Source organism: Gambusia affinis, linkage group LG06, assembly GCF_019740435.1.
Source record: "Gambusia affinis linkage group LG06, SWU_Gaff_1.0, whole genome shotgun sequence".
Classification (NCBI taxonomy): domain Eukaryota; kingdom Metazoa; phylum Chordata; class Actinopteri; order Cyprinodontiformes; family Poeciliidae; genus Gambusia; species Gambusia affinis.
Genome location: NC_057873.1, coordinates 4,943,390 through 4,969,686, shown reverse-complemented (window position 1 = coordinate 4,969,686; position 26,297 = coordinate 4,943,390). Strand labels below are relative to the sequence as shown.

The window sequence follows — 26,297 nt, the reverse complement described above, 5'->3', positions numbered from 1 at the left end:
ATGCTAAAAACAGGAGCTTGTGATACAAGTTTCTGAGACACTGAATTTAGCGTTTTCTTTACCTGTAAGTCATAATCATTAAAAATGGAAGGAAACAAAAGTAGCAATATTTTTACTCTTCTGAGATATCCGACAAGAAATACTGCACTTTTACAAAAGATTAAAAAATTTTCAGATTTAGTTTTAACGTTGTTGGCATGTTATCAGTTGTGAACAACAAACATTAACAGAAACACTTGAAATAAATAAATAACTGAGTGATGAATCTTTATTGTACACAAGTTTAACTTTTTCAACTGAATAAATGAAATAAATCATTTGAGGATGATGCATTTGTACAGAAGTGGTCACATTAATGTATGGATCTACTGCTTTGTGTGGAAGTGGTAGTTGCTAATTCTCTTTTTTAAATATTTTGTCTGTTTTTGCAAATGTAATATCAGTTTAAAGTGATTCTAGAGCTTGATAAAGACAGAATATGCCCCAATATGTGAAACTCTAGAGCTGAGAGAGGGTGTACTTTCTTTTCCCACTTGCAAAAACAGAAAATATTTCAGTAATCTTGTTAAGAACTTGAAATAACACAAAACTAACTTATAAGTAACTTTTCAATTAGATATAAGAGCTTGTTTTAACTCTGTAAATCTTGAATATTGATTTTAAAAACTACTGATTAGTTCCACTTGGAATAGTTTTTTTTTACTTAGAACATGGAAAAATGTAATGCGTGTAAAAATCTGCCAGTTGAATTAGCACTTTTTCATCAGCATTGAGGAACTATTAAAAACAAGCTCATATAAATTGCTGAAAAGTGGCTTGTGCATTAGTTTTGTCCAATTTAAGTATAATAAGATGTATGCACTAGAAACTAGACAAAACAATACTTGGTAATATTTAGTGTTTCTGCAGTGTGAATCCAAACACCATCAGGCTTACGGTACTTATTAACCAGAAATGATAGAAATTATCTTTTTTTTCCCCTGTTGATCTGATTATTTTGACACAAAAAAGTAACCTGGTCATTAATTTCACTTTGTCCGGCTTGGAATTTAATTTCATAATGTCGAGATCATTGGTTTTTACACACCAAACAAATAGTTTGCAGTGTGATAACGGTTCAGCAATGGACTAAAAAATATAAACTGCTCAACTGCAATCACATGGCAGAGTCAGAAAATCAATAATAGACTTTGTAACGGTGGCACATCCTCGGTTCTCGATCACCTCCATCACAAAGTGTGATCGTTTTTCCGTTGATGGAATAAAACAAAATAATAATAATAATAATCATAGAGCAGCATGCTGTTGAAAGTGCACATAGAGATACACACACATAAAAGAACACGTACACGTCATGCACCCAAACACACGCAACACCCACGCGACACAAACACACACAATTTGGCAAAAAATACTCCTCGGTACTCTGAACGAGTCCTTTCGCAGTCTCCGCTCCTCCCAGTCGGCAACTTTCACTCGCAATTCTTCTGAGTTTCAACAAGAGCGATAGCGAATAGGAGGGATGCAAGATGGCCGCCGCAAAGACAGCAGCCAAGGCCTCAAGAGAAAGTGAAAGACTGTCCTCCCTTCGCTGCACAAGTCACCCTTCATCTCTTCTGCAGCTCTCTGCTGAGGGAAGTAAGGCAGGAAGTATTTAATTTTTAGTGTGTGAACTGTTTTTGTTTTTCTTCTGTGCTGAGCTGCTGGCAAAAAGGCCCGCCGTGCCGTGCGTTTCCCCGGATTGGACACTAGAGGGCAGCGAAGACAAACAACGACTCAACGCTACATCTTTAAATGACACACCGGCGTCACACAAACAGAAAAAAACGTCCACACTTTTGTTGAAAAGACTCGTCCCTCCGTCGACCCTGGTCAGGCCTCTCCCTCCGTTCGGCTCCTCGTCGGGATCACAAAGTGCCGGTAGCGGCCCCAGCGGTAAAAGAAAAACAGCAGAAACGCACTGGGTGCTGGTTGCCTAGGCCATGTAGATGAAAGTGTTGATGTCCGATTCGTCCCTCTTTATATATTTGTGTTCGATGAGCCACTCAATCTGCTCCTTTATCATCTTCTTCTGAGGCAGAAACATATTTTTCAGGATTTCCACCAGCTCCGTTTGCAGCTGAGCGTTGCTGATGCGCTTCCTCATCTTCATGATTTGGATGATAGCCTCCTGAACACAAAATGCGGATTTTAAATTAAAACCACTTATTTTTTTTCACATTTTATCCACTTTATAACAACAAATTGAAATTTATTTTAACCAGACATACAATAGCCGCGTTTTCATTCACCGTATAGCAGCGCAAATTGGAATTACGAAAATAAATTTGCATACAGGAAACATATAAATCTTGAAAAACCTCGAGTTTTTCAATGAAAATGTTTTGGCGCTAGTTTGAGGTGGTTTTTCGGCCATATTGAAATTAGCGTATTCCGCAAAAGTGCAATGGAAACACCTTTTTCGCATCACATGATCAACAACTGGATGTTAGTACTGGCGGGAAAAACGAAGACGACCTACTGCGTGAACACGTGAGATTTTTAATTGAGTTTCTTACTAAGTGGAAACACCACAATTGCAAAATTGTGTTGTTTTTTTACATTAGTGAAATATTGACAAAGTATTGTGCACATTTGTAATGTAGATACAGCTAGAGAAACCCCTAAAGAAAATGTAATGCAATAAATGTTCTTCATAAGTCAAATATAATTAGGAAACCAAGCAAAAGCAAAGCTGGTAGAGGCAAACATGAGGGTTTGGCACAGAAACTGATTCTACATACACTGCAAAAACAGAAAATCTTACATAATTCTTGACTACTGATTGAAAGATAAAGTATATTTTTCAATCAATAAGCATGAATTATTTATCAAAAATAAACTTCTCTATCTTGCTGAAAAGTTACTTGTAAGTTAGTACACTTAAAATAAAACAAAACTAACTCATAAGTAACATGTCAGTAAGATATATAGGAGCTTGTTATAAGTCAATAATTCCTTAATATTGATTAAAAATGTAGTTTTAGTGGCAGATTATTTAATTCAAGACATTTTTACAATTTTATAAGTGAAATAATCTGCTAGTGGAACAAGTGCTTTTTCATCAATATTGGATGATTGACTAAAAACAAGCTCCTACATCTTGGCAAAAGGTTACTTTGTCTTATTTCAAGTGTAATAAGATATTAACACTAGAAACTCGACTAAAATACTTGGTGAAGCTGTGATTTTACAGTGCAGTTTCTCCGGTTGCTGTGTGTTTTCATTACGGTGTTTGAGGTGTAAACACGCTCATGTAAATTTGATCTGACGCCACCAACATACTGGAACTATCAACCATAAAACAAAAGGACTTGTTGACCCGACTCGTTGCTCCGTTGCCGTCGAGAAAGCAGCAGCGCAACCTGGCAACATACCTGAGTTCTGAGTATTCTGAGCTGAACGATTCCTTCGTTCTCCTCCTCTCTCATTCGCTCCGTCGTGAGCTGCAGCCGACCAATCAAATTGATCTTCCCTCTCTTCTGAACTTTGGAGTTTTTGCTGAGAAAAGACACAGAATACCAAAGAATCCCCAAATATTAAAATGTAATGTGTAAAAAATTGGACCGGCGAATTTTCTTCTCCGAGTCTTGAGCATTTATACCAAAATAAAGGAAATAATTTACTTTCTGTTGCAGTGACCTACATGAGCGAGAACTCCTGGTTGACGTAGAAGAGCGTCGCATCTGTAAAGTCTTTGGGTGAGCTAACGGACGGGTCATACGACAGGACTTGCTTCTTCAGTTTAGGAAATGCAACCAGAGACTGTAAAGGCAGAAAAGAATAATTTATGTGGGAAAATACCAAGTATATTTGGTGTAGTTTCTGTTGTAAATATCTTATTACACTTGAAATAAGACAAAACTAACTTAGAAGCAACTTTTCAGCAAGAAATAGCAGCTTATTTTAGGTCAATAATTTCTTAATATATGGAAGAAAAAAAATTCTAGTTCAACTGGGAAAGTATTTCATTTGTAACAAGACAATTTCCCCTTGTTCTAAGTGAAATAATCTGCCAGCGGAACTTGAACTGGGTTGCTAGGTTACGGGCTGGGGTTTTGTGGCCGGGGTTGCTAGGTAACGGCGTAGTGGAACATTCTACTTTACAGTGAGTAAAAATTTCTTCTCCACTGGAAGATTATTTCACTTATAACATGGAAAAAATTGTCTTGCAATAAATCTAATAATCTGCCAGCGCAACTAGTACTTTAAAAAAAAAATCAGTATTAAGGAATTAAAACAAACTCCGATTTCTTGATGGAAAGTTAATTATAAGAAGAAGGTAAGCGTAACAGAAATTGTACTCCAGTAATAGAAGCAATACTTCAACATATTTTTTACTCAAGTAAAAATTTAAAAGTATTTGGCAAAAAAAAAAAGTCTACTCAAGTTAATCGTATTATTAATAATTTAATATAAAATTTTTTTTTTAATTATAAAATTAAGTGGAAATATTGGTATTTATTTAATTCACTTAATTAACAAAAAATTAACGAAATTGGGCAAAGGAAAATGTTTCCAAATCAGTTTTTTTAATAAAAAACTTCTAAAACTTTAACAATAACCACAGGTGCGTCTGTGTCTGCTGAATGTTTGGTTAAAACATGTTTATTTTTAATTCAGTGGGTACAAAATCCAGAAATTTTACTCGAGTCCAAATACTTCATAGTAAAAGTAAAAAGTACAGCGTAGCAAAATACTCCTAAAAGTAAATTTTTCCAAAAACGTTACTCATGTAAATGTAATGGAGTAAATGTAATTACTTACTACCCAACTCTGATTAGAAGGTAGCTTTGTTTTATTTTAAGTGTGCCGAGATATTTGCACAAGAAAACTAGACCAAAAACACAGGATAGATTTAGTGTTTTTGGAGTGACAGAAATCTTCACAGGTCAGTTATGAATCTTATTAAAACAAACTTCATGCAGCTGAAAAGAAAATCAGGCGTTTTGTTTTTTGTTGTTTTGTTCTGACCCAAAGCGTTCGGCGCAGCTCGGCGTCAGGAAGCTCCGTGGCCAGTTTGAGGTTCTCAAAGCTGATTTTCTCTCTCGGCCTCTGATTCCAGGCAAACAGCACGGCGAGCTGGAAGGTCGTGACCTCAAGGTCGTACTGGCCCACCTCGTTCTTAAAGGTGATCTGAACAAACAACAAAAAGATCTAAAAAAGGTTGAAACGTGGGGGATTAAACTCGGACACATCCGGAGTTTGTTGTACTCACGATGCCGTTGGACATGAGGTGATGCCAGTGGAGTTTCCGACCGCTGTGGTTCCTCTTGTAGAAGTCCTCGACCTCGGGGATCAGGTCCTCCAGCTCCGTCGGCAGCGAGACGAAAACCTTCTCGCTGCTCCGGGACCACGCCCCGGCGTTCAGGATTTTAATGTTCACGCTGTCCGCTGCAGAAACACGAACCGATTTGGGTTTTTCATTATGGCTCAGCCAAGGTGGCTCAGTTACAAAGTTCACACAAGCGAAATGTCACATGACAACTATGTATTAGGCTTTAACAGAAATGCCAAAGTCAGCATTTAATAACTTTTAAACTACAACACGAAAAACTAATTTCAGTTTCATCATCATTTCAAACAGAACTGAAAACGGAAAGTCATAAAACAGCCACTGACTTTGGGTTTATCGACTAGTTTTGTGTTTTTAGTTCAGTTTGCAGTCGTACCTGGTAGAGCCAGCTTGTTGTGTTTGTGCATCTCCTTGAACACCTGATTGAGATCCTCTGAGACCTTGATGTCCTGAAACATCCTGGCCAGCTTATTCACATAGTCAGCAGGCATTCCTACTTCCTACAGAGACATAATCATCAGCTCTTTCCAAACACAGAATTGAAATTCACGGATCTCCAGCTCCTGCACCAGGACCCTGTAATGATGATTATTTCTGTACTCGTCTGTGAGTGAGACTCACCCTCAGCCACTCCACCATGTTCTCCTCAATCTCGCTGTCGGCTGAAATGTCCAGAATAAGGCGCCTCGTCAGGTGAGCTTTGTGGTACCGCATGAAGACGTCTTTGTTCTGGACGTACTTCAACACCAAGAGCTGCAGGGACGGAGGAGAAATCACGACACCGGCGGGGAGGAAACAGGAGAACGGGTCAGGAAATCCACTCACCACTTCTTTGAGCTTCAGCTCAATTTCTTCAGAGGTAAGTTTCTTGCTGAGGGGCGTTTTCCTCAGCAGCATGTCACAGTAGTTCGCCAGCAGCTCGGGACATTTGGACTCGGGCTGCGTTTTCATTCCCACTCTGATTAAAAACAAACAGTCGAACATTGATGCTAACGTTGCGACACAGCGACGGGTTTTAACGGGTTGGTTCCGACTCACCCCTTCTGCTTCATCGGGAGCTCCAGCTTGAAGATCGTTGCATCGTTGACGACGGCTTTGTAAGCCTTGGAATGAAAACAACAAAAGGATTTAAAAAAATGTAAGGAATAGAAGAGAAAAACAAAGCTGTTGGGTTTTGTCATTATTACTTTGACTATTTATTTAGGACAGAAACACTATTTCCTTTGTTATTTTAGATTATTTTTTCCATTTTATTTCTTTACTTGTTAAATATTTATTTAAATGTTATTTTTTTAAAATATTTTATTTATTATCTTATTTATATTAGTTTATTAAATATTATCCTGTAATAAACTTTTAATTTATTAATATTATTTACTTAAGATTTTGTTTATTGATTATTACCTTCTTTTTTTATTTGTTAAATACTTAATAATCCTGTCATCAACTTTTAATTGATTATTTTTTACATATTTTATTTATAATATATTTATTTTTTACTTTGTTTGCTAAATACTTAATGACATTTTATTGTTTATTATTTTATTTTTTTATTATTTTAGATTTAATTTTTTATTACTATTATAATTATTTGTTATAAACATTTTAGTTTATGTAGTTATGTCATATTTTATTCATTTATTTTAGTTTAGATGTTATTCTTTAATTTGAATAATTTATTAGTTAAATACAAAATTATTCCGACAAAACTTTTGATTATTTACTTGATATTTTATTTATTTATTCATTTATTACTTTAAACTTATTAAATATTTAACAAATTCTGTCGCAAATGTTTTATTTAATATTTTTTTATTTAGTTTTTGTCTTTATTTGTTAAATATCTAATTATTCTGTCAAATCAAACATTTTAAGTACTGACTGAGACATTGAGAGCCTGAGATGGAAGTCTGTTTTACAGGTGAATTTTCTGGGAATAAATATTTATAACTGGATAACAACAGAAATCAAATAGTTTGTAAAACAGATCTTATGAAGTTTTCCATGCTGATGTGGAGCAACAGTTGATTTTTTTAAAGGCCATCAGTACTGATACACGCCAAAACTACGACTCTTATAAATCTAAGAGTGCTTTAATTGGTCGCACCTGGCTGCTACTTTCCATCAAAAAACAAGAGTGTTCTTTGTTTTTCCCCACACATATAATCTCTCCATTTGTGCACTTGAGGTCAGATTAAAACAGCTTAAAAACCGGGTAAATACCAGCGAGTCCGCTTATTTCTACGAATAACTCTAAGAGCTGAAGGTTGGGTAAAAACACACCTTATCTCTTGCTGTGAGGAAGCGCGGGTCGTCCTGGAAAGCCTCCTTCACCAGTTTACTGAAGCGATTAAACAACGTCAGCAGCTGCTCCACATACTTCTCAGAATCCTGCAACAACATTTAAAAACAATCAGAGGTCGGTAATAACTACTTACATTTACTTATAGTAACTTTTCTGAAAAAAATTACTTTTAGGAGTATTTTTACTATGCTGTACTCCAAGTAATTTTATTATGAAGTATTTCCACTATTATCTGAGCAAAATTTCTGGATTTTCTTCCCACTGAATGAAAAACAAACGTGAAATTCAGCAGACACACACCTGCAGCTTTTGTTAAAGTTTCATAAGTTTTCTACTGAAAGAAACTGGTTTGGGAAAAAAAATATTTTGCCAGATTTGGTTATTTCTATGAATTATTGAGTTTGTACTTAAAATATCAAAATCTCCACTTAACTTTATATTTTGGTCTGTTTGTTTGTGTCATTTTTAAATATTAGTTAATTGATAATTTCATCAGTTAGTCAGTATTGTTTATTGTATGTATTTTATTGAAATGTATTTTGCCAAATACATTTCTACACTTATTACTTTGACTATTTATTTAGGACAGAAACCCTATTTCCTTTTTTATTTTAGATTATTTAGACACTTTTCACTTTTACTTGAGCAAAAATATGTTGAAGTAGTCCTACTTTTACTTGAGTACAATTTTTGGTTACTCTACCCGTCACTGAAAACAATGAGCTGCATGAGGAGAAATTACCCATAGATGATCTGATCAGAAATGGCAGCTGAAACAGCTGGAGTCGGTAAACGTACCGTAGTGATGGTCTCAGCGGCAGCCACCATGTCCGCCAGTCCAGCATTAATGATGTGCTCTTCTAGGTCCTTCAGCATGGGCTCAATCCCACTGGGAACCTTGTCCATGAGTGAGAACATGAGGTGCAGCTCTGCTCAGGGAGGGGGAAAGAACAAACAAATCAGAGGAACAAAGCACGATGGAGGAAGATCACAACCAACATTTATTACATTTTCAGCTGTTGTGGTTCGCAAACGAAGCAAACTCTTTGAAACTGCTGTTCCCCTACTCGCCTGTGGGGGCGCTGCAACAGGAACCAATGAACGAAATGACATAAGAACCTCTGAAGAAAACACTGAGCGCAACTTTCTTCTTTATGAAACCTAATCAGAACCACGTTTTCCTCACCCCACTGTCGGCTGCTACACGCAGTCTTGTTGCCATAGCAACTGACAACAACAAGATTCAACACCTGACAACTGACAACAACAGGAGTCAACACCAAACATTTCCTACACAAAGAACAAAACATCCAGTCTGTTACAGTTTAATGTTTTCAGTCTTGATGTTTATTTTGTGATTATTAATAAGTGATCTCTGAGGTAGATTAGCTAACACTGCTAATAGCTAAGCTAACACAGCAGTGGTTTATTATCTAACTTAAATACTTGTCAGTTGGTGTTTAGGTCACCTTTTTATTTAAATTTTTTAACAGAACTAAAACACACCGAATTCTACATCGCATCTAAATGTTAAAGTTGTCATAGTCAAGCTAGCATCACTGAGCTACTTCCCTCTACCTCGCTATTTCATTCTTAATTAAAACTCTTTCCAGACCTTGTTAGCTAGTTGTCATAGTGTTGACATATAGCGGCAAAGTACTGCATCCCTTTTCCTTTTACACATTAGGCGTACATTTAAGTTTACAGCTAAAACCAATGCTAGTCATCATTAGCGCGGCGCTTTTTGCCCTCCAGCAGGGAAACAGGGGCGGGATTTTGATGTCATGCTGTAAAGGGGTCCATAATTCCTTTAGTGAAAAATAATTGTCATAATTTACTTTAAAGCTTATGATTTATTAGAAAATAGTGTTCTGGATACTCACTCTCCGTCTCGTTGCGTTTAATCATTCCTGGACATTCGGCTAGGATGGTCTCCTTGAACGAAGTCACCAAAGCGTTAACGCAACACTCCATAAGCTGCAAGGGAAAGAAACGAGACAAGTAAACTGGCATCCAACACAGACATAAACTTACCTAAACCTAAAAAATACTATGAGGGTGATTATGAATAATATTGGTTGTTTTTGTGTGTTTAATGCATGACTTTCTCTTTTCAGCAGATAAATAAAAACATGATTTAAAGGATCTCATGAGAGAAACCTACTGCCTGAACAGAATTACATTCACGTCGTGTCTCTAGATATCGAAGCGCTCTCTTCTCCTCCTCTCTGAGTTTTGCATCAGCCTGCAGGGGAAAAAAAAGACACAAACAGGAAGCAGAGAAATAATGTCAAACATGCTGCAACCTCAAACTTCTGCTTATTCAGTTGGGATTTTAATAAAATTTGGAGAAGTGAAAGAAAAGCGTAACGAGCCTTTTGCCACAACCAGTAGAGCTGTGATCCCCAAACGTTCTAGTTTCTGACCCAGACAATAAAAATGTAAGAAGGGTCGTGACCCCCACTCCCGGTTGATATTAAAGCATTTTTACTGGGCATGTAAAATTAGCTTTTTTGAGCTTCACATAATGTTATAATGTTATCTCATCAAAAACATACATTGAGTGTTGCCCTCCCTCACTCAGCTCCTTCAGACTAGCCAACTGCAATTAGCAAACAGTGCCTGTGCTGAGCTTATAGGACCTGCATCTCAGAGCAACGCTGGTAAAAATGTTGTTAAAGGGAGCCATGTTGTGATGACTTCCTGAAGGAGGAGCTTCAGAAAGAGCAGGAGCTTCTTAAAGACACAGAGGCCCAATTTCCTCTGCATTAAATTTTAAAGTAAAATCTTTCTTAAGCCATATTTCATATATTCAGCACTTTTCTAACAACTGAAGTTAACATACTCACTTGACTGCATTATAAAATGGAACCATGTGTCTGGAAAAACACATAATATTAAATTATTTCAATTATTACTTCTAAGATCCATATGCTTTTTTATTGACATTTTTGGTACTCGCATGGATTTCAGAACCTAATCACACTTATTTGTGACCCCAACGTTGAAAGATACAGATGTAGGAGACAGGAAACAAGTGGAAAAATTTGCCATTCATTCTGGTAGAAATTGTCTCCTTGTTCTACGTTTTGCTACAGAGGGTCTAGATCACAGAGAAATGACTGACTCTGTTCCAGTTTTAAACAGCTAGATCTGATTTTACCCAATCGCTAACTTTTGACCATGGCATATGTAATGCACTGGCTTGATGAAGCTTAACAGGAATTTCCTGTGAAAGCAATAAAATGTCTTGAACATTTTTTTTTTTTTACTCCGAGTTTAACGTCTCAATATTTGTAAGCATGACCAACAAGGATACTTACAAGGATGCTTACAAATCGGATGCTTACAAATCTTTGTAAGCATCCTTACAATCCTTATATTGTAAGTGAACATTCACAAGAGGAAGTGAACGTTCACTTCCTCTTGCTACAGATAAACAGCAATTCTGAAACAGCACATAAAATCGACATCATCACGCAGAACTTTTCCACCTGTTTCTTGATTGGCCAGCTTGAAGTTCTACCTATAGAAATCAAGCTCAATGGGAGAAATCCAAACTGGAGGACTGAAGGGAGATGAGAATTGAGTGCGATGGTGTAGAAAGGCAACAGCCAGGACTAAAGGCAGTTTATATGTCGCCATAGAAATCTCCAACAACAGAAATAAAAGGTGCTAAATTTGCTGGTGGTCAACTTTTAGATGAAAAGTTGCTAAAAGGTCTGAAAAGTTATAAATAAAGTTGTTAAGTTGGCAACAGTGCTTCTTTTGTCCTGACCACACCCTGCTTATCAAAAACGCTTGGCCACGCCCCTCAGTGGATCCTGGCTCCACCCACTTTGGGGAAATGTTTCAAATTTTGAGGCGGGGTTTCGCTTTCAAAGATACCTTCATACAGGAAGTACTTTTACCAAAAATAGTGGCACAAATTTTGATCTTGTTCCTAATTAGTTTTTTCTAGCTCAATAAAATAGAAAACAACTCATCCTCAAAAAATAGTAAACGTGCAATACTATCTGTTTAGAGCTAAAATAATTTTGAGATACATTTTTCTCCAAACATCAGACTACTTTGAGTGTTTTATTAAAATACTGCATGCTAATTACACTAATTATTTTTTATAATTATTTGACACCAGAAAGAATTGTAAAATGTTACAACTCCACAATTAAAAGACTAACAAGAAGGAGAAAAAAAAAGCGTACATATTTCATGTAGTTTTGAACACCGTTTTGTTGCAGGTAGGACGGCGCCTGGGTTCTGTAGAACCTCTCAGTGGAGTCCAGGTAGGCTTTCTCAAAGTTATCCCTGTAGATCTGCAGCTTGTCCTCCGGGTTGGAGCACAGGTTGACTGGAGAGGGAGAGGAAAACACTTCATGGCGGTCGTATTTCCTCCACAACCACAGGAAATAATTGTCCACAGGAAATAATTGTCCAAAAAAGCAACATGACAAACAGAAAAAAGCTATAAACAGAAATCTGCAAAAAGAAAACAACTGAGATGCTGCATTGCAAAAAAAAAATAAAAAATCTAAATAAACTTGTCACCACAAAATCTGGAAATTTTAAAATCTCTTCTTCTCTGCAAACTCATTTTCTGGCTTGTTGTGTTTCTTCACGCTTCAGTCCAATCTGCTTATCGTTACGAGTCGACTCTACGGTCTTTCTTACCGTATGATTCCCGAACGCCGATAACGAGCTGCGAGTCGAAGGCCTCGCCCAGCCTCTCTGCGTGCACCAGCTTCATCGCGCTGTCCTGCAGGCGGCTCTTAATGTTGGAAAATATCGACTCGTTCCACGTGTCCAGCATGAGCTGCAGAGTGAAACGCGTTGAATCTACACGAAAATGTTTCAATTAAGATGCAAAAGAACTCCTAACCTCCTGTTTTTTAACTATTAAAGATTTTTTTTCTGCTGAGTTATATTTGAAGATGGAAACATGTTAATAATCACTTTTTGATAGATGGATTTATAAGGCAGCTGATCAATACTGTCTTTCTGATGCATGAGTTTCTATTTTCTTTATGTGCTTCCTTTTTATTACTCCTCACTAAAGGTAGGTAGAGTAGCCAAAAATTGTACTGAACTAAAAGTAGAACTACTTCCAAGTAAAAGTAAAAAGTATTTGGTATAATCTCTGTTGAAGTACTGAGTAACTGATCAAATTATGGATTTATATGGGCACTGCTTGCTTCTGTGCTGACTTCCCTTCAGCTTTGTCTTCCTTTCCTGTTTTCCCGTCTCACCTTGCGTACAATGCTGTCCTCCATGTTGGTTTTCTTGTTGCTGCCCTGCTTCCCCATCAGCGTGATCTCTAGCTGACAGAACGGTTTGGGCAGGATGTCGCACTGGGTGAAGAACTTCCTCCACTCCACGATGTACGCCTTCAGCAGCGCCGTGTCGTCTTGGTGGCTCAGCACGCGCTGCCACGGCAACGGATACAGAGGAAAATGTACTTCCTGAAAACTCCAAGGAATTGAGTTTGTATGGCGATAACAGACTAACTCAATTTGTATGTTGAGTATTTAAAGTTGGTTCAAAAGACAAAAAAATGTAAACTAGAGATAAAAAAAAAAATTTAAACTAAAAAATTATTTTGAAACTGCAAAACAAGAATGTGAAGCTAAAAAAACCCTAAGTTTCAGATTCAATGTGTTACATTTTTTTTCAGTTTTAAATTTTTATTCTCAGCTTCAATTTTTTTCAGTTAACATCTCTAAGTTTTAAATCTTTTTTTCAGTTTCAAAATGTGATTTTCAGATTTTATTTGCAGCTTAAATTGTTTTAAGTTAAAATTTTTATTATCAACTTCATTTTTTTCCAGTTCCTATTTTTACAAGTTTAAATCTTTTTTTTTAAATCAGTTTTAAAAGTTTAAGTTTTCAGTTTAAAATTTTTTATTTTCAGCTTAAATTTTTATTTCCAGTTCCTATTTTTTCAGTTTCAAATCTTTTATATCAGTTTCAAAATCTTTATTTTTTTTATTACTAATTTTTATTTTCAGCTTCAATTTTTTAAGTTTCAAACCTTTTTTTCAGTTTTGAACTATTCTGTGTTAAGTTTCAAATATTTACTTTCAGTTTTTTTTTAATTATCTGTAAAATCTGTCAAGAATTAAACGTCAAAAGTAGCGAAACTAAACCAGCTTCTGGAGATTTAGATAGATAGATAAATATTTATTGTCATTGTCATAAGAACAACGAAATTTAAAAAGTGCCATCAATCAGTGCATAGGCTTAAAAATAACTGTCTCACAGTTTACACACAATGTAAGAGATACATAACAAATAACTGATAAAAAAAAGCCCCTAATAAATAAGAATAGCCACATTCTCACACACATCATTCATGATGATTAATGGTTGTTTTGATTGCATTTAGTTTTGTTATTGCTGTAGGGTAAAAACTGTCTCTGAGACGGTTTCTTTTTATACTAACAGAAAATAAGATTTAAGCACCAACATGGTGATTGTAAGTTGGCAACAAGTGGACAGACAGTAGATGATCAACTGTAAATGAATAAAGAAGCAAAGGTTAAACAATAACCTTCAGAAATCCAGCAGAGCTGCAGATCAGAACCGCGTAAAAAGTTACCGAAACGTCTGCCTCAAATCGAAACCTGACATTAGAATTACCCAAATAATATAAGCGTGAAAGAGAATTACACTGAAACAACAACAAACAGTGGAGATAAACAAGAAGCTTCTTACGGTTTGTGCTTGTTTGATGAAGTCGAGGATGTCTTCTTTGAGGGCTTGGTGGATTTTAGCAGGACCTTTATCGTCCCATAAACAGACAGCATGGACGTCACTAGAAAGGAAAAAACAAAAACAAAACATGTCCAGCCTGTTCCTGTGTGAGGAAAACAATGATCTTCAAGCAGAAAATAGTATGTTTTAGACATTTAAGCAAGTCTAAAATGCCAAAGGTTTATATCTGAGGTCATGATATTGATCAGGTTCTTAAATTATTTAGTTTTTTTATTTAACCTGAAATGTATGCCAGACGAAAATATATATATATATGTATATATATTTTTTAGAAGAAAAAGTCACACAAGATTTAAATCAAATTATTACAATAAAAGTAATATTTTTACAATACAGTTTTATGACAAAAAGTCACAATACTATGAGAATAAAGTCATAATATCACCAGAATAATTCCTGCAACAAAGCAGTTTCAGCAAAAAATAGTAATATTATAAAAATAAAGTTGGAATAACAAAAACAATTCTGAATGATGCAAGAATAAAGTCGTATGACAAAAAGTCATAACATCACCAGAATAAAGTTGTATGAATAAACTCCTATTACCGTACTTGAATAAAGTTGTATATGTTTACTGAATGAAGTAGTAATTTTAGGATAATCCTAGATAAAATGAGTAAAAAAGTAAATGAGGAATGTTGAGCCTCTTGTGAAGTTATTGTATCGCTTTTACAATAATAAATACTAAATCATTCAACACATCAGCATCAAATTATCAGCAGCAGGACTTGAAACAACTAAGTATTTAAATAAAACATCACAGACTACATTAAGCTTTGCATAAAAGTAATACAGTAAGGAAGTAACAATATATAGTCTTTAATGTGTTGTATTAATATGCAAATGACCCAACAAATTGAAAATAACAGAACTACAAAGCTTGTGTGTTAACAAGAGGTCTCACTTTGACATAAACTGTAGGTCTGTGTCTTGTAATGGACAGAGTATCCCTAGAGATAAATTTGCACAAACTGGAAGCTGATCAACTTTAGTCACAGTTTCATTTTACCAAAAGCAGGACGTGAATAAATAAAGTAGTGGTCTTTAAACTTTGACATTTTTAGCATCATATGAAGGAAACTCTGCAGAAAATAATAACCAACGATGGTACAGGACCCTCCGCTTTCGTCCACTCCGAATTAAAACTAAAGCAGTTGTTTCTACAGAAGCAGCAGCTCCAACGTGGTGAAACAAAGAGAGTCTCTTACGAGAATAAGTCGAACCACTGTTGCTTGGTGACAGACTCTTGTCTTAGCAGCTTGAGAACGATGGGCCGCATCAGGTCCCACTTGTCCTCAAACTGCAGGGACCCCTTGTTCTGCCAGAAAGACATGTGGGAAGGGTGGAGGAAAGTCTAATATTACAGCACAGAAATGAAAAAAAAACAGGCTGGAAGTGAGACAAACAATATAACGAAGAGACGCACCGATCAGGGTCAATACCGATTACCGATGCCATACCGATTACCGATGCCATACCTGTCTGCAGTTTTAATTTCTGTTTCTTAAATCACAAAATAAAGAAAAAAAATGCAACGCAGGTTCTTTGATAGAAACAACACTGTTGTTACTAGAGCTGAAACGATTGATTAATCGTGATTAATCGGTTATTAAAATAATCATCAACTAATTTAGTAACCAATTAATTGCTAACTGGAGGAGGTAAACTAAAAAAAAGACATTTGTTGAAAATATCCAGAGAATTAATTAATCCAAAACGTTACAAAATAGATGTACAGTTTGTATTTGTATTTAACTCCTCAAGTGCAAGCTTTTTGTCCTGCTAGCTAGTCTTGCTATATAGCTGGCTAGAATTTGTTCATCATAACCTCAGCTTTTGTGTTTGCTTCACATGGTAATGAACATGGGTATGACGGACACCAGACATGTTTGTTCAAATTCTAGCAGTTTTATAAGCAATCAAAATTAGTATTTTGTATAGAGTATTGCCGTTTATGTTATAGTTTTTTAAAAATCTGTTAATTCACCTCAAGACATGTAATACTGGCTGTAATCTGTTTTGGATGTATGTGACATTATTGTTAGCCATATAAAGAGTTCATAATCTCTTCATTGTGGTTTGATTAGACTACGGGCTCCAAAACATCTTGCTTCGGGTCCCCAGAGGGCTAAGACCGGCCCTGCTACGGATTATCAGGCATGTTTAGGCACTAATATCTTGTTAAATGGGTTATCTAGGTCAGTAGATTCACACTGGAGCCAACATGAAGTTCGTTTTAACGGTACCTAGCAGGTTAGCGGATATTTGGGGGATTAAAGCCTAACTAACCTTATTTGGGATCTGCGTATCTCTCTCTGCAGACTAAACTTTTGGCTGAGGTGAATATTATTTTGAAAGGCCTTCCAAGAACAGACGCCAGGTTTAGCAACCTTATTTAGAGGTTAGCTAGTCAAAATAAAGTCCAAACAGAAGCGGTTTGAAGGGGTTCTGCGGTGGGCGTGTGGGGGAGTTCGTGGCGTGGAGGTCTGGTTTCCTTCCGAATCGTGTTTCTAGCGTTTTTTCCCTCCACTGTTTCGGCTGGAACCTGCTTCCTCTGGTCCATCTCTCGGACTGATCTACGCAGGAATCCGTGACTAGCTAACGGCTTGCAGTTCTGTGTTCGGTTCCGAATCTCAGGAAGAAGGCTGGATTCGGGGTAGTGGGGGGAATGAAGAGATTAAAAGGGGACGACATAATCGGGGGAACGAACCCCGGCATAACACCGGACTTCAACAACGGCAGCGGCCACTTCAGGCGCACCTTTCTGGGTTTTTATCACATAAATGCTAACATCAGCGGAAATGCGTGGAGACTGAAGCACCGAGAACATTTATCAGCAGTTAACCTAAAAAGACGCAATAGCAACGAAGCTAAATGTGCACAGAAACAGTGAATGTAATTCAGCTGCTTCTTACCTTTAACAAATTAGGCGTCGCCATGTTTCTCCAACTTATCACCTCGCAGATTCTCGCGAGACAGGTATCAGGATTAGGTAATGGTAACCCAGTTCACCGAAATAAACTCTCTCCTGCTTCTAAAAACAGACTTGGTGGTTTATTTAATAGTTATTATCTTCTCAATAGGGAACACAATATTCTGATTACAGCTAAAAATGCATTTTAATTCTATTTAACTGAAGTTAAAACGTCTAAAAGCAACAAGATTTTTACAACAAAATCTCAAGATTTTTACTGTTGAACAGAATAGAATAAAATAGAAACAGCCTTTATTGTAATTAGGTGTTGTCAGATGTACAAGTTCCCAAAAAATCTTAGTTTTTAAAACAATACGTAAAAAACAAGATTAACAATAACATTATTGACACTGTACAAGTACAATGCTTTATCATAAAGAGAATACTGTCTGATTTGTAGAAATAGGAATGTGCAACTGAGTGAAATTGGTTTTTCTTTAAATGTACATAAAATGCATGTGTATTGTACATTAAAAAAGACAGAATGTTTAAAATACAGAATATGAGTGCAGAAGAACTAAGCACATGTGCTTTATGTGTTTAATATATTTTTACCCATTATAAAACACTTTGGTTAACCTTGTGGTTATTCTAACAAGTGATAAAAATAAATTTATACAGTGTTTTTATTATTATGACAGACAAGATAAGAGGACTTTAAAATTACAAGAAATAATAAGGGATGAAGTCATAAAGACACTGAAATAATTTACTACTTCAATTTTATAGATAAAATCACCCTAGAAAAAAAATTCCTGTTATTATTAAATGTTTTGTGATAGTATACATGCACATATTGTTTATTTTTTAGTAATATGGACAAATTTTGTCTAAAATAACAAAGAATAAGTAAAATTCTTGATATTATAAGCAATTATAACAAGAGGAAACACAATGATTACTTCTTTGAAATTGTCTCACATTTATCAAAGTAAAAGTTTTACTACCATAAAATAAAACTCTCTAATTAGCTCTTATCTCATGCGCTGATTGCTGCGTGATTTTTAGGAGCACAGATAAGTAAAGGAATGATCTTTGACCGCTCAGACAGTTAATCATTCAGCTCCGGGACAAAGAAAGGAAAAGATTTTTTTAAAAGTCAGTAGCAGCTGAAGCTGTGAGGAGTTTCAGCCGCCGCCGTGAGACAACATGGCTGCTAAACAACCCGGTGAAGAGTGCCGGGACGGGCGCTCCGAGGCCCAGCGGGGGGGATTCCTGGTCAGGATCAGGAAGTACAAACCAAAGGAGGTTTTCACTTGGTAAGTAAACCAAAAAAAAAAAAAAACTAATTTCAGGATATAACAGTAACTCTGTAAGGATGTTTGTGGTTATTTCAGCAAAAAGCAACGTAGAAAAAGCTATTTTTAATCCAAATTCATACAAAAAACCCTTCAAAACATTCCCTTTCTTTTTTAAGACCTTCACTTTTAAAAATTAAAAACAATCAAGGAAAAAATAATAGTTTAAATAAATAAAATAAACTGCAAAAACACAAATTCATAACAACAATTTTCATCTAGAAATAAGACAAGACTAATTTACAAGTAAGTAATATAAGAGCTTAAAAGTTCTAGTTGAACTGGCAGATTATTTTGCTTTATTTCAACGTTATAAGTGAAATAATCCGATTTATGTGCTCCTCTATCTTACTGAAAAGCTAATTTCTTTTCTTTATTCTGTTTGTGATTTTTTCTTCAGATGAGAAATTCATATATTGTTTACTTAACTGTTATTTTTCAGTTCTGAATTCATTATTTTCTGTGTATTTTCCAAAATTAAGTCACACAGGAGCCAAAATCTATCAGTTTCACTGGCAGATTGTTTCATTTATAGCATGTGAGAAATGTCATGTTTTCAGTAAAATAATCTGCCAGTGAAACTAATAGTTGTTTTTTTTCATCAACATTAAGGAACTGATTATTTAGGTTTCTACTTCTGTTACTATTACTATTATTGCTATTACTATTAAATTAGGTTTCTCCAATTTTAAGCATAATAAGATATTTACAGAGAAATTTACTTGGTAATATTTTGTGTTTTTACAGTGAAATTATCTTTTTAATAATCTGCTAGTGGAGCTAGCACTAGGTTTAAGTCACATATTGAATCTGGTAAAGGTGTGAGTATCTCTGACCAGGCGGTGATGTTTATTTTTCTCAGGCAGCTCCTCAAAACGCTGGCGATGGGTCAGGGTCTGGCCGGGCTCATCTGTGGTACCGCGGTCTCCTCTCAGTACCTGGCCACAGAGTTTCACCTGAACACACCGATGCTGCAGAGCTTCCTGAACTACACGCTGCTGTGCGCCACCTACACCAGCATGATGATCTGCAGGAGAGGTAGCAGCACAGCTAACGGTGTCTAAATAAAGCATGTCTGCTAAAACTCAAACGGCTTCATATTTTATTCAGGCGAACACGCTTTCAGACTTTTTCAAGATTTTAAACATTCGCCTACAGACGAGGATTTGGGCCACTGGAAGGAAAAAAAAAGAATACAGATTTTTTTATTTTTCTAAAAACTCAAAATTTAGATTTTTTTTGTAAGAATTCTGACTTTAATTTCAGAATTGTGACTATAATCTCAAAATCAGAACGGTGACATTTTTCTCAGAATTCTTACATCTTTTCTCTGAATTTTGACCTTAATTTCAGAATTCTGACTTTTTTCTACAAATTGTAACTTTTTTCTACAAGTTCAGATGGTTTTTTTCTCAAACTTGAAGCTTTTTTCCTCAGAATTGTGACTTTAATCTCAAAATTAGAATTCTGACTTTAATCTCAGTATTTTAGGATTTTTTTGGTCAGAATTTTTTATTTTTTTTTCATCAGAATTTTTTTCCAATCCAAATTTTTCTTCTCAGGATTCAGATTTTCTCCTCGTAATTGTGATTTTCTTTTCTCAGAATTTTGACTTTAACTCATACGGTAATTCTAATTCTGTCAATCAGTCAAAATCCAAATGAACAAGTAAACATTCTTATGTGTATGTCAGTTATGTTGATAACATGTAAAAATAATGACATAACTATTTCTTCCATGTTATAGGGTTTAAACCCTGTAACAAATGTATTTGCTAGATTTGAGTTTTAAGACTAGATTTGGCAGATTGTGCATGAGCAAATTAAATATTTCTGATTCTGTGAAAAATTTTGTTTTTTTTTTTAAATTCAGTGGCCCTAATCATCTGCTGTCACCTTCTAAGTTTTGACTTTTGCTCTTTTTTTTTTCACAATTATGCAACTGGATGCTTTTTGTTCTTCAGTTTACCAGATTTTCAGTTACAAAACAGCCTGTTTGCGTCATTATCTGCAGAATTGCTGCACACATTTCATCTGATCTACTTATTTTTAATGAACTGTCCTCATGCTTGGTGAAGAAACAGACATGTCAATACTGAAACTCCGGGGTGATCCCCTTTAAAACGCAGGGGATGGAAATATCTTGCAGATCCTGAAGAGAAGATGGTGGAGGTACTTACTGCTGGGTCTGGTGGATGTGGAGGCCAACTACACCGTGGTCAAAGCCTATCAGTACACCACCCTCACCAGCATCCAGGTCAGTACACCATGGGGTTTGCAGCTTCAATAAGAAATGTTTGATCTCATATTGACAAAAATGAATATTTTTATTGAGTAAAATGCTCTCCTTTTATTTAGAGTTTGTCTTTTTGTTTCTTGTTGTCTTCTTTAAATCTCATGGCAAATTTCTTTTTCAGTTATTCTTTGTCTGCTTTAACTGATTTAAAACAGTTTTTTCTAATTTCTGTAAACTGTTTCTATGTTGTTAGAGTTTGGTATGAGATGGATAATCTGCCTTTTCCTAGTGCTAATTAGAAACAACCAATCAGAGGCAGGAGGCGGGCCTTAGCGCTGTCAATCAACCCTCCATGTGATCTATTATTATCTAATTAACCCTTCTGATCAATAAAGTATTTTTGAGTTTGAATTGTTCTCTGTTACGCTGCAGCTAGCACACCCTATCATACATGCTAGTGTAGCCACTAATAACAGCGGCTAAGGTTTTTCTTTAACTGTAAGTTGTGTCTCCATCATTAGCACATTTAGCAGCGAGTACATGGAAAAGATTGACAGCGCTAAGCCCCTCCTCCTGGCTCTGATTGGTTGTTTTTAGTAGAGATTGGTGCTTTTTGGTAATAGCAGCTCGGGGAGGAGGTGAAGAAGAGTGACATTTTCATAAATTATCTGTCTTATAACAAACTATCGCAATATGGTGACAGTTTTAACAAATATGCAAAGATTTTTTTTTTTTTTTTATAAAAGTTACATCCTGCAGCTTTAAATAACTTTTAACAACAAAATCATTTTTATCATTTCCTAAAGGGTGTGCCTTCTTTCTACTGTGTCTGTATTTAATTGTTTGTCATCCTAAGTTGGTTTGCTTGTGTTCTGTGTCCCAGTTGCTGGACTGCTTTATTATCCCGGTCCTAATGATTCTGTCCTGGTGGATCCTGAAGACCCGGTACAGACTGATCCACTACGTGGCCGTCTCCCTCTGTCTGCTGGGAGTCGGGGCCATGGTGGGCGCTGACCTGCTGGCTGGAAGAGACCAGGGCTCCAGTAAGAACTCCTGTGATGTTTGAGCCCAGTTTTTGGATAAGAGTAGTGACTGTACTCAGTGTTTTGGACTCCATTTTTTTAGTTTTGCATAAATACAAAATATTTGGTGAGTTGTTTCAGATTTTAAGTTTTTGTATGGTGAAGTCAATTTATTGACGGCAACAATATGGGTTATTTAGCCATTCATAAGAGAAAAAAGTTATATTTTCACCATATTATTCATTCATTTAAAAATGTAGCAGTTTCAAATTAAATATTTAAGCAGCAGTCTAAATATTTAGCTTCAAACCAATTTTTTAGTTACCAAGCTAAAAATGTATCTAAACTAAGTATTTAGATAACAAGCTAAATATTTAGTCTGAAGCCATTTATTTAGACAGCAAGATATATATATATATATATATATATATATATATATATATATATATATATATATATATATATATATATATATATATATATATGTTGCTTCAAACAAAATATTGAATTTAAAAGCTACATATTTACCTACCAAGCTAAATTTATAGATTCAAACCAAATATTTGGTGTATGAGAAAGTCAACTTTTTAGCCAGCAAGGTAAATATGTAGCTTCAAAACAATTATTTAGTTAGCAAATTAAACATGCAACTGCAAACTAAATACTTAGCTACCAAGGTAAATGTATAGATTCACACCAAATATTTGGTGAACAAACTAAATATTTAGTCATATTATTTACTTAGCTTGCTATATAAGCTAAGTTTGAATCTAAAGATTTCGCAAGCTAACTGTTAAGCATCAAACTAAGTATTTAGCTCAATCAGATATTTAGTTAGCTAAATATTTAATTTGAAACTCTGACATTTATAGATTAATAACATGGAGAAAATGTGACTTTGAACAATGAATTCCTATTTTTTTCTCTTATGACAGGCTAAATAATCCAAATTAGAGTTGTCTTGATCCCGATCTTCTTAAAGTTGTTTCCTCTCTTTCTGCAGCCTCCAACATCTTATTAGGAGACGGTTTGGTTCTGCTCAGTGCTGCTTTGTATGCGGTGTCTAATGTGTCTCAGGAGTACACAGTAAAGAACCTGAGCAGAGTGGAGTTCCTGGGGATGATTGGCCTGTTTGGGACCGTCATTAGCACCGCCCAGATGTGAGCCGTCATCAGCAACATGAATTAATTTAACATCTTATTTAACTTTTTGGCTGTTTGATCTCTTTTTCCCCCTCGGTGCAGGGTTATCCTGGCACCTCAGGTTCTGTTCCCCATTGTTCTGAGAGCTGGCAAGTTGGTAAGTTGTCTGTTGGAGCTTTGTCCCTGATGTATCTATGGATCTTGGATGTCTGTTGATGTTGCAGATGAGTGGTGGATTTATTGTTGTTTGTGGTTGTAGTCTCAGTGTGCTGGTGGAACCCTCCTCATTGTTAGTAGTTTCAGCCTACTTCTATAATGGCCTGTATCTCCTCCTTTGGCAGCAGCTAAAAGTCTGCAGGGTTTGATTACTGGTAGGGAATAGCTGTTTTCTTTTACCGTCAAATCTTGTTCTTATTATGAGCTCAACTTCTCGGAGATTATCTTTTGATTAAAAGTTTTGATATCTTTTTTTCTTGTGCCATCTCATCAAGGTTGCCATTTGGATTGTGATATTCCCAGAGACCTTCCTCTATGTCTGCTACTTCTGGGGTAAAATTTGGAGGCTTGTTAAGACGCCAGAGTAGCCGTAACATATTCATTATTCTACCCAGAATAACTTTGAATGTTAAATGTGTAAAACCTTTGACCAAAGAGGGCGGAGCCAAGATACACAGAGGAGCACGGCCAAGTGTGGCCATGACGACATTAATGTTAATGAATTATCTTTTGACTGTTTCTAAATATAACTAACTTACTTCTCTGGCATCGGACTTTAATCTATTTGTTTAGTTTCACAAATTTGTTGTTGTATTAGAGATGTATTGATAATTGGTAACTAACAGAATTAGTTAAAACCAAACTAATAAAGAAATAAAAATAAATGTGTCACTCAAAAAAAATAATGAAACTGACCATGAGATAAAAGATTGTACCTTTCACTTCTTGTTTTCTTGTTTGATGTTTTAAAGCAGCCACAACTTTAAAAAGTTTAACTTCAAAAGTAATTTTGGTCAGTTTTTGTAAGCTTTCTGCTGCTGGAAAGCATTGTTATCAACTTAACAACTTTGTTGCTATATTTAGAAACTTTCCAGACCTCTTTCACTCCAGCAACTTAAAAACACAGCAAATGTTTTTCTTTGATTTTGGAGACCTGACCTTTGGGCTGTGACATAGACATTTCCTATTGGTACTGTTGTAACCAATAGGAAAATTCAACTGCAGTAGCCACTGTTCGACCTAAAGATACTTTCATGTAATCTTTTAAAGTCAACAGTTTCCACTATTTCTTAAATGTCAGGTTTTTAAATCTTCCTCGCATTTTGGCTGAAATTGTTTAAAAAATAACAGCACTGGGAGTTAATGTAAGGAAAAAAGCTAAAGTTTGGCAAAAATTTGGTCAACACCTCTTTGAAAAATTACAAAAACATCAATAATGTTTTTGTAGAAATGTTTCCCACACACCAACCTTTTGTTTTATAATAACCACATGCTACAGCCTAAGTCACTTTTTCAGGTTTTTGCTGTTTTTATCTGAATTTACATTAGCTCTTCTCTCCTCCCAGGGCTTCTGCTTGCTGCATATGCTCTGTGCATGTATGCTCTGTACAGCTTCATGCCCATAGTGATGAAGCTGAGCAGTGCCACCTCAGTCAATCTCTCGCTGCTCACTGCTGACCTCTTCAGCCTCTTCTGCGGGATCTTCCTCTTCCAGTACAACGTGAGCAACATTTTTCATTTTCAGGGTTGATTTGATCAGAAAAAATTTGAGAAAAAGAAGGCTGTGTTTTTGTTTTGTGAGCAATTAAAAGACAGAGCTCCTTATCTGTTAGAATCACAAACTATTTTGGGGGGAGCTTGTAAGACAGACAAACAGAAAGTAGAAGATAACTCAAAATCTAAGGAAATCAAAATGTGATGCAATAAAATAAGAACCAAATCTTAGAACTAAGAGCAAAATAAACAATAAATCAAGCAGGTTCACACAAAGATATAACATAAAATATATAAAAACACAATAAGGAATTTATAAAATGGTAAGATATTGTAAAAATTTCAACATAAATATCGTGAAGTTATTAGAAAAGCTACTCCAGACCCAAGGAAATATGCAACTGTAAATGTGACGTTGAATTATAGGGTTGACTTTATCTTTGTTCAATAAATAACGACAGTTTTTGTGCACTGGATGTTAGATTTAAATGTTTATAACCTGAGGAAGACCAGATCATTGGGAAACGCTATAATTAAGACCGAATACACTTTGTTTTTTTATGGTTGTTGCTGCATGTAACTATGTTTGTCATTTTTGCTTCTACCTTCATTGTTTCACTATTTCTATTTTTCATTTTTTATTCTTTACATCATTGTTTCCTCTGCATCTGTAAAAATATCAACTCTTTGCTCAGTTCTCTGGACTCTACCTGGTCTCTCTTGTGGTCATTCTCATCGGCTTCATCGTCTTCAATGCTGTGCCGACACCCACTGCCATCTCTTCTTCCTCTTCCTCAATCTGCGAGGAAGGCTGCTATGAGAATCCTGGAGCGACTGAGGATGACTCCAATGGAGATGAAGATCCAGGAAGGATCCCCGCTGAGGTAGAGGAGGAGGATGAAGAGCGGCGAGCGGATAAAACGGATTCATCACTAAGCTTTAGAGAGGAAACTGATGCACATCGTACTGTTGAACAGAGCACGAAAATGTGAACAGCTCAAGAGAGTGTTTTTAAACATTTATTTATTGAGTTTTCAAATTAAAATTAAAATATGTCAGATTAATTTTTTAAAACACATTTCAGTTTAAAATGACATGCCTGTGTAATATTTTATTATGTATTTTTTATGATGTGATTATCTTAAGTCATTAAGAAATTGCATTTTCACTTCAATTAAATGTAATTTAAATGTAATTAAAAATAAGAAACTAAATATGCATTTTGGTACTTCTTTGTGAACTGTAGCACATTTGTTGTAGAAATTATAGACACCCTTTAATAATTATAGATATATTTTCTACATATTTTATGTAAGTACCACAATTGCACATATAGCAAATACTTTATTTATTCATATTATGTAGGTAAATTAAAAAAAAAATAATTGCAGGCATTTTTGAATCTTTGTAGTTTGCGCACTATCACCGCTGGAGGGCGCCTGAAACTCATTAAAAATTTAACTGCCTAACTACGTAGAAACATCTACGTGAATTTTGAAGTAACGT

At 35.5% G+C, this 26,297-nt stretch overlaps 2 protein-coding genes across 4 annotated transcripts; one reads left to right on the top strand and one right to left on the bottom strand.

The window, feature by feature from the left end:
* Window positions 1–242: 242 nt before the first annotated feature.
* Window positions 243–17,429, bottom strand: LOC122832076 (cullin-5). 3 transcript variants are annotated; one of them, XM_044118448.1, is made up of 19 exons: window positions 17,326–17,429; window positions 15,619–15,728; window positions 14,351–14,450; window positions 12,887–13,099; window positions 12,312–12,453; window positions 11,846–11,991; window positions 9,805–9,885; window positions 9,524–9,617; window positions 8,439–8,569; window positions 7,619–7,726; window positions 6,374–6,438; window positions 6,161–6,293; window positions 5,957–6,088; window positions 5,712–5,835; window positions 5,258–5,433; window positions 5,014–5,175; window positions 3,686–3,804; window positions 3,417–3,540; window positions 243–2,170 (listed from the first exon to the last, which is right to left on the bottom strand). In XM_044118448.1, exons 1-19 carry the CDS (start codon window positions 17,347–17,349, stop codon window positions 1,976–1,978), a joined length of 2,379 nt encoding a protein of 792 aa, XP_043974383.1. In that variant the 5' UTR covers window positions 17,350–17,429; the 3' UTR covers window positions 243–1,975. The 3 variants fall into 3 exon arrangements, with proteins under 3 accessions (XP_043974383.1, XP_043974384.1, XP_043974385.1); XM_044118449.1 differs by having other exon boundaries at window positions 12,887–13,063; XM_044118450.1 differs by lacking the exon at window positions 17,326–17,429 and adding an exon at window positions 16,700–17,290.
* A 1,104-nt stretch (window positions 17,430–18,533) lies between these two features.
* On the top strand, window positions 18,534–25,860 carry LOC122832570 (solute carrier family 35 member F2-like). The gene is given in 8 exon segments (XM_044119453.1): window positions 18,534–18,643; window positions 19,545–19,720; window positions 20,811–20,938; window positions 21,801–21,960; window positions 22,943–23,154; window positions 23,226–23,238; window positions 24,644–24,798; window positions 25,487–25,860. Coding segments are annotated over 8 exon segments (1,251 nt in total). The 3' UTR covers window positions 25,784–25,860.
* Window positions 25,861–26,297: the final 437 nt, after the last annotated feature.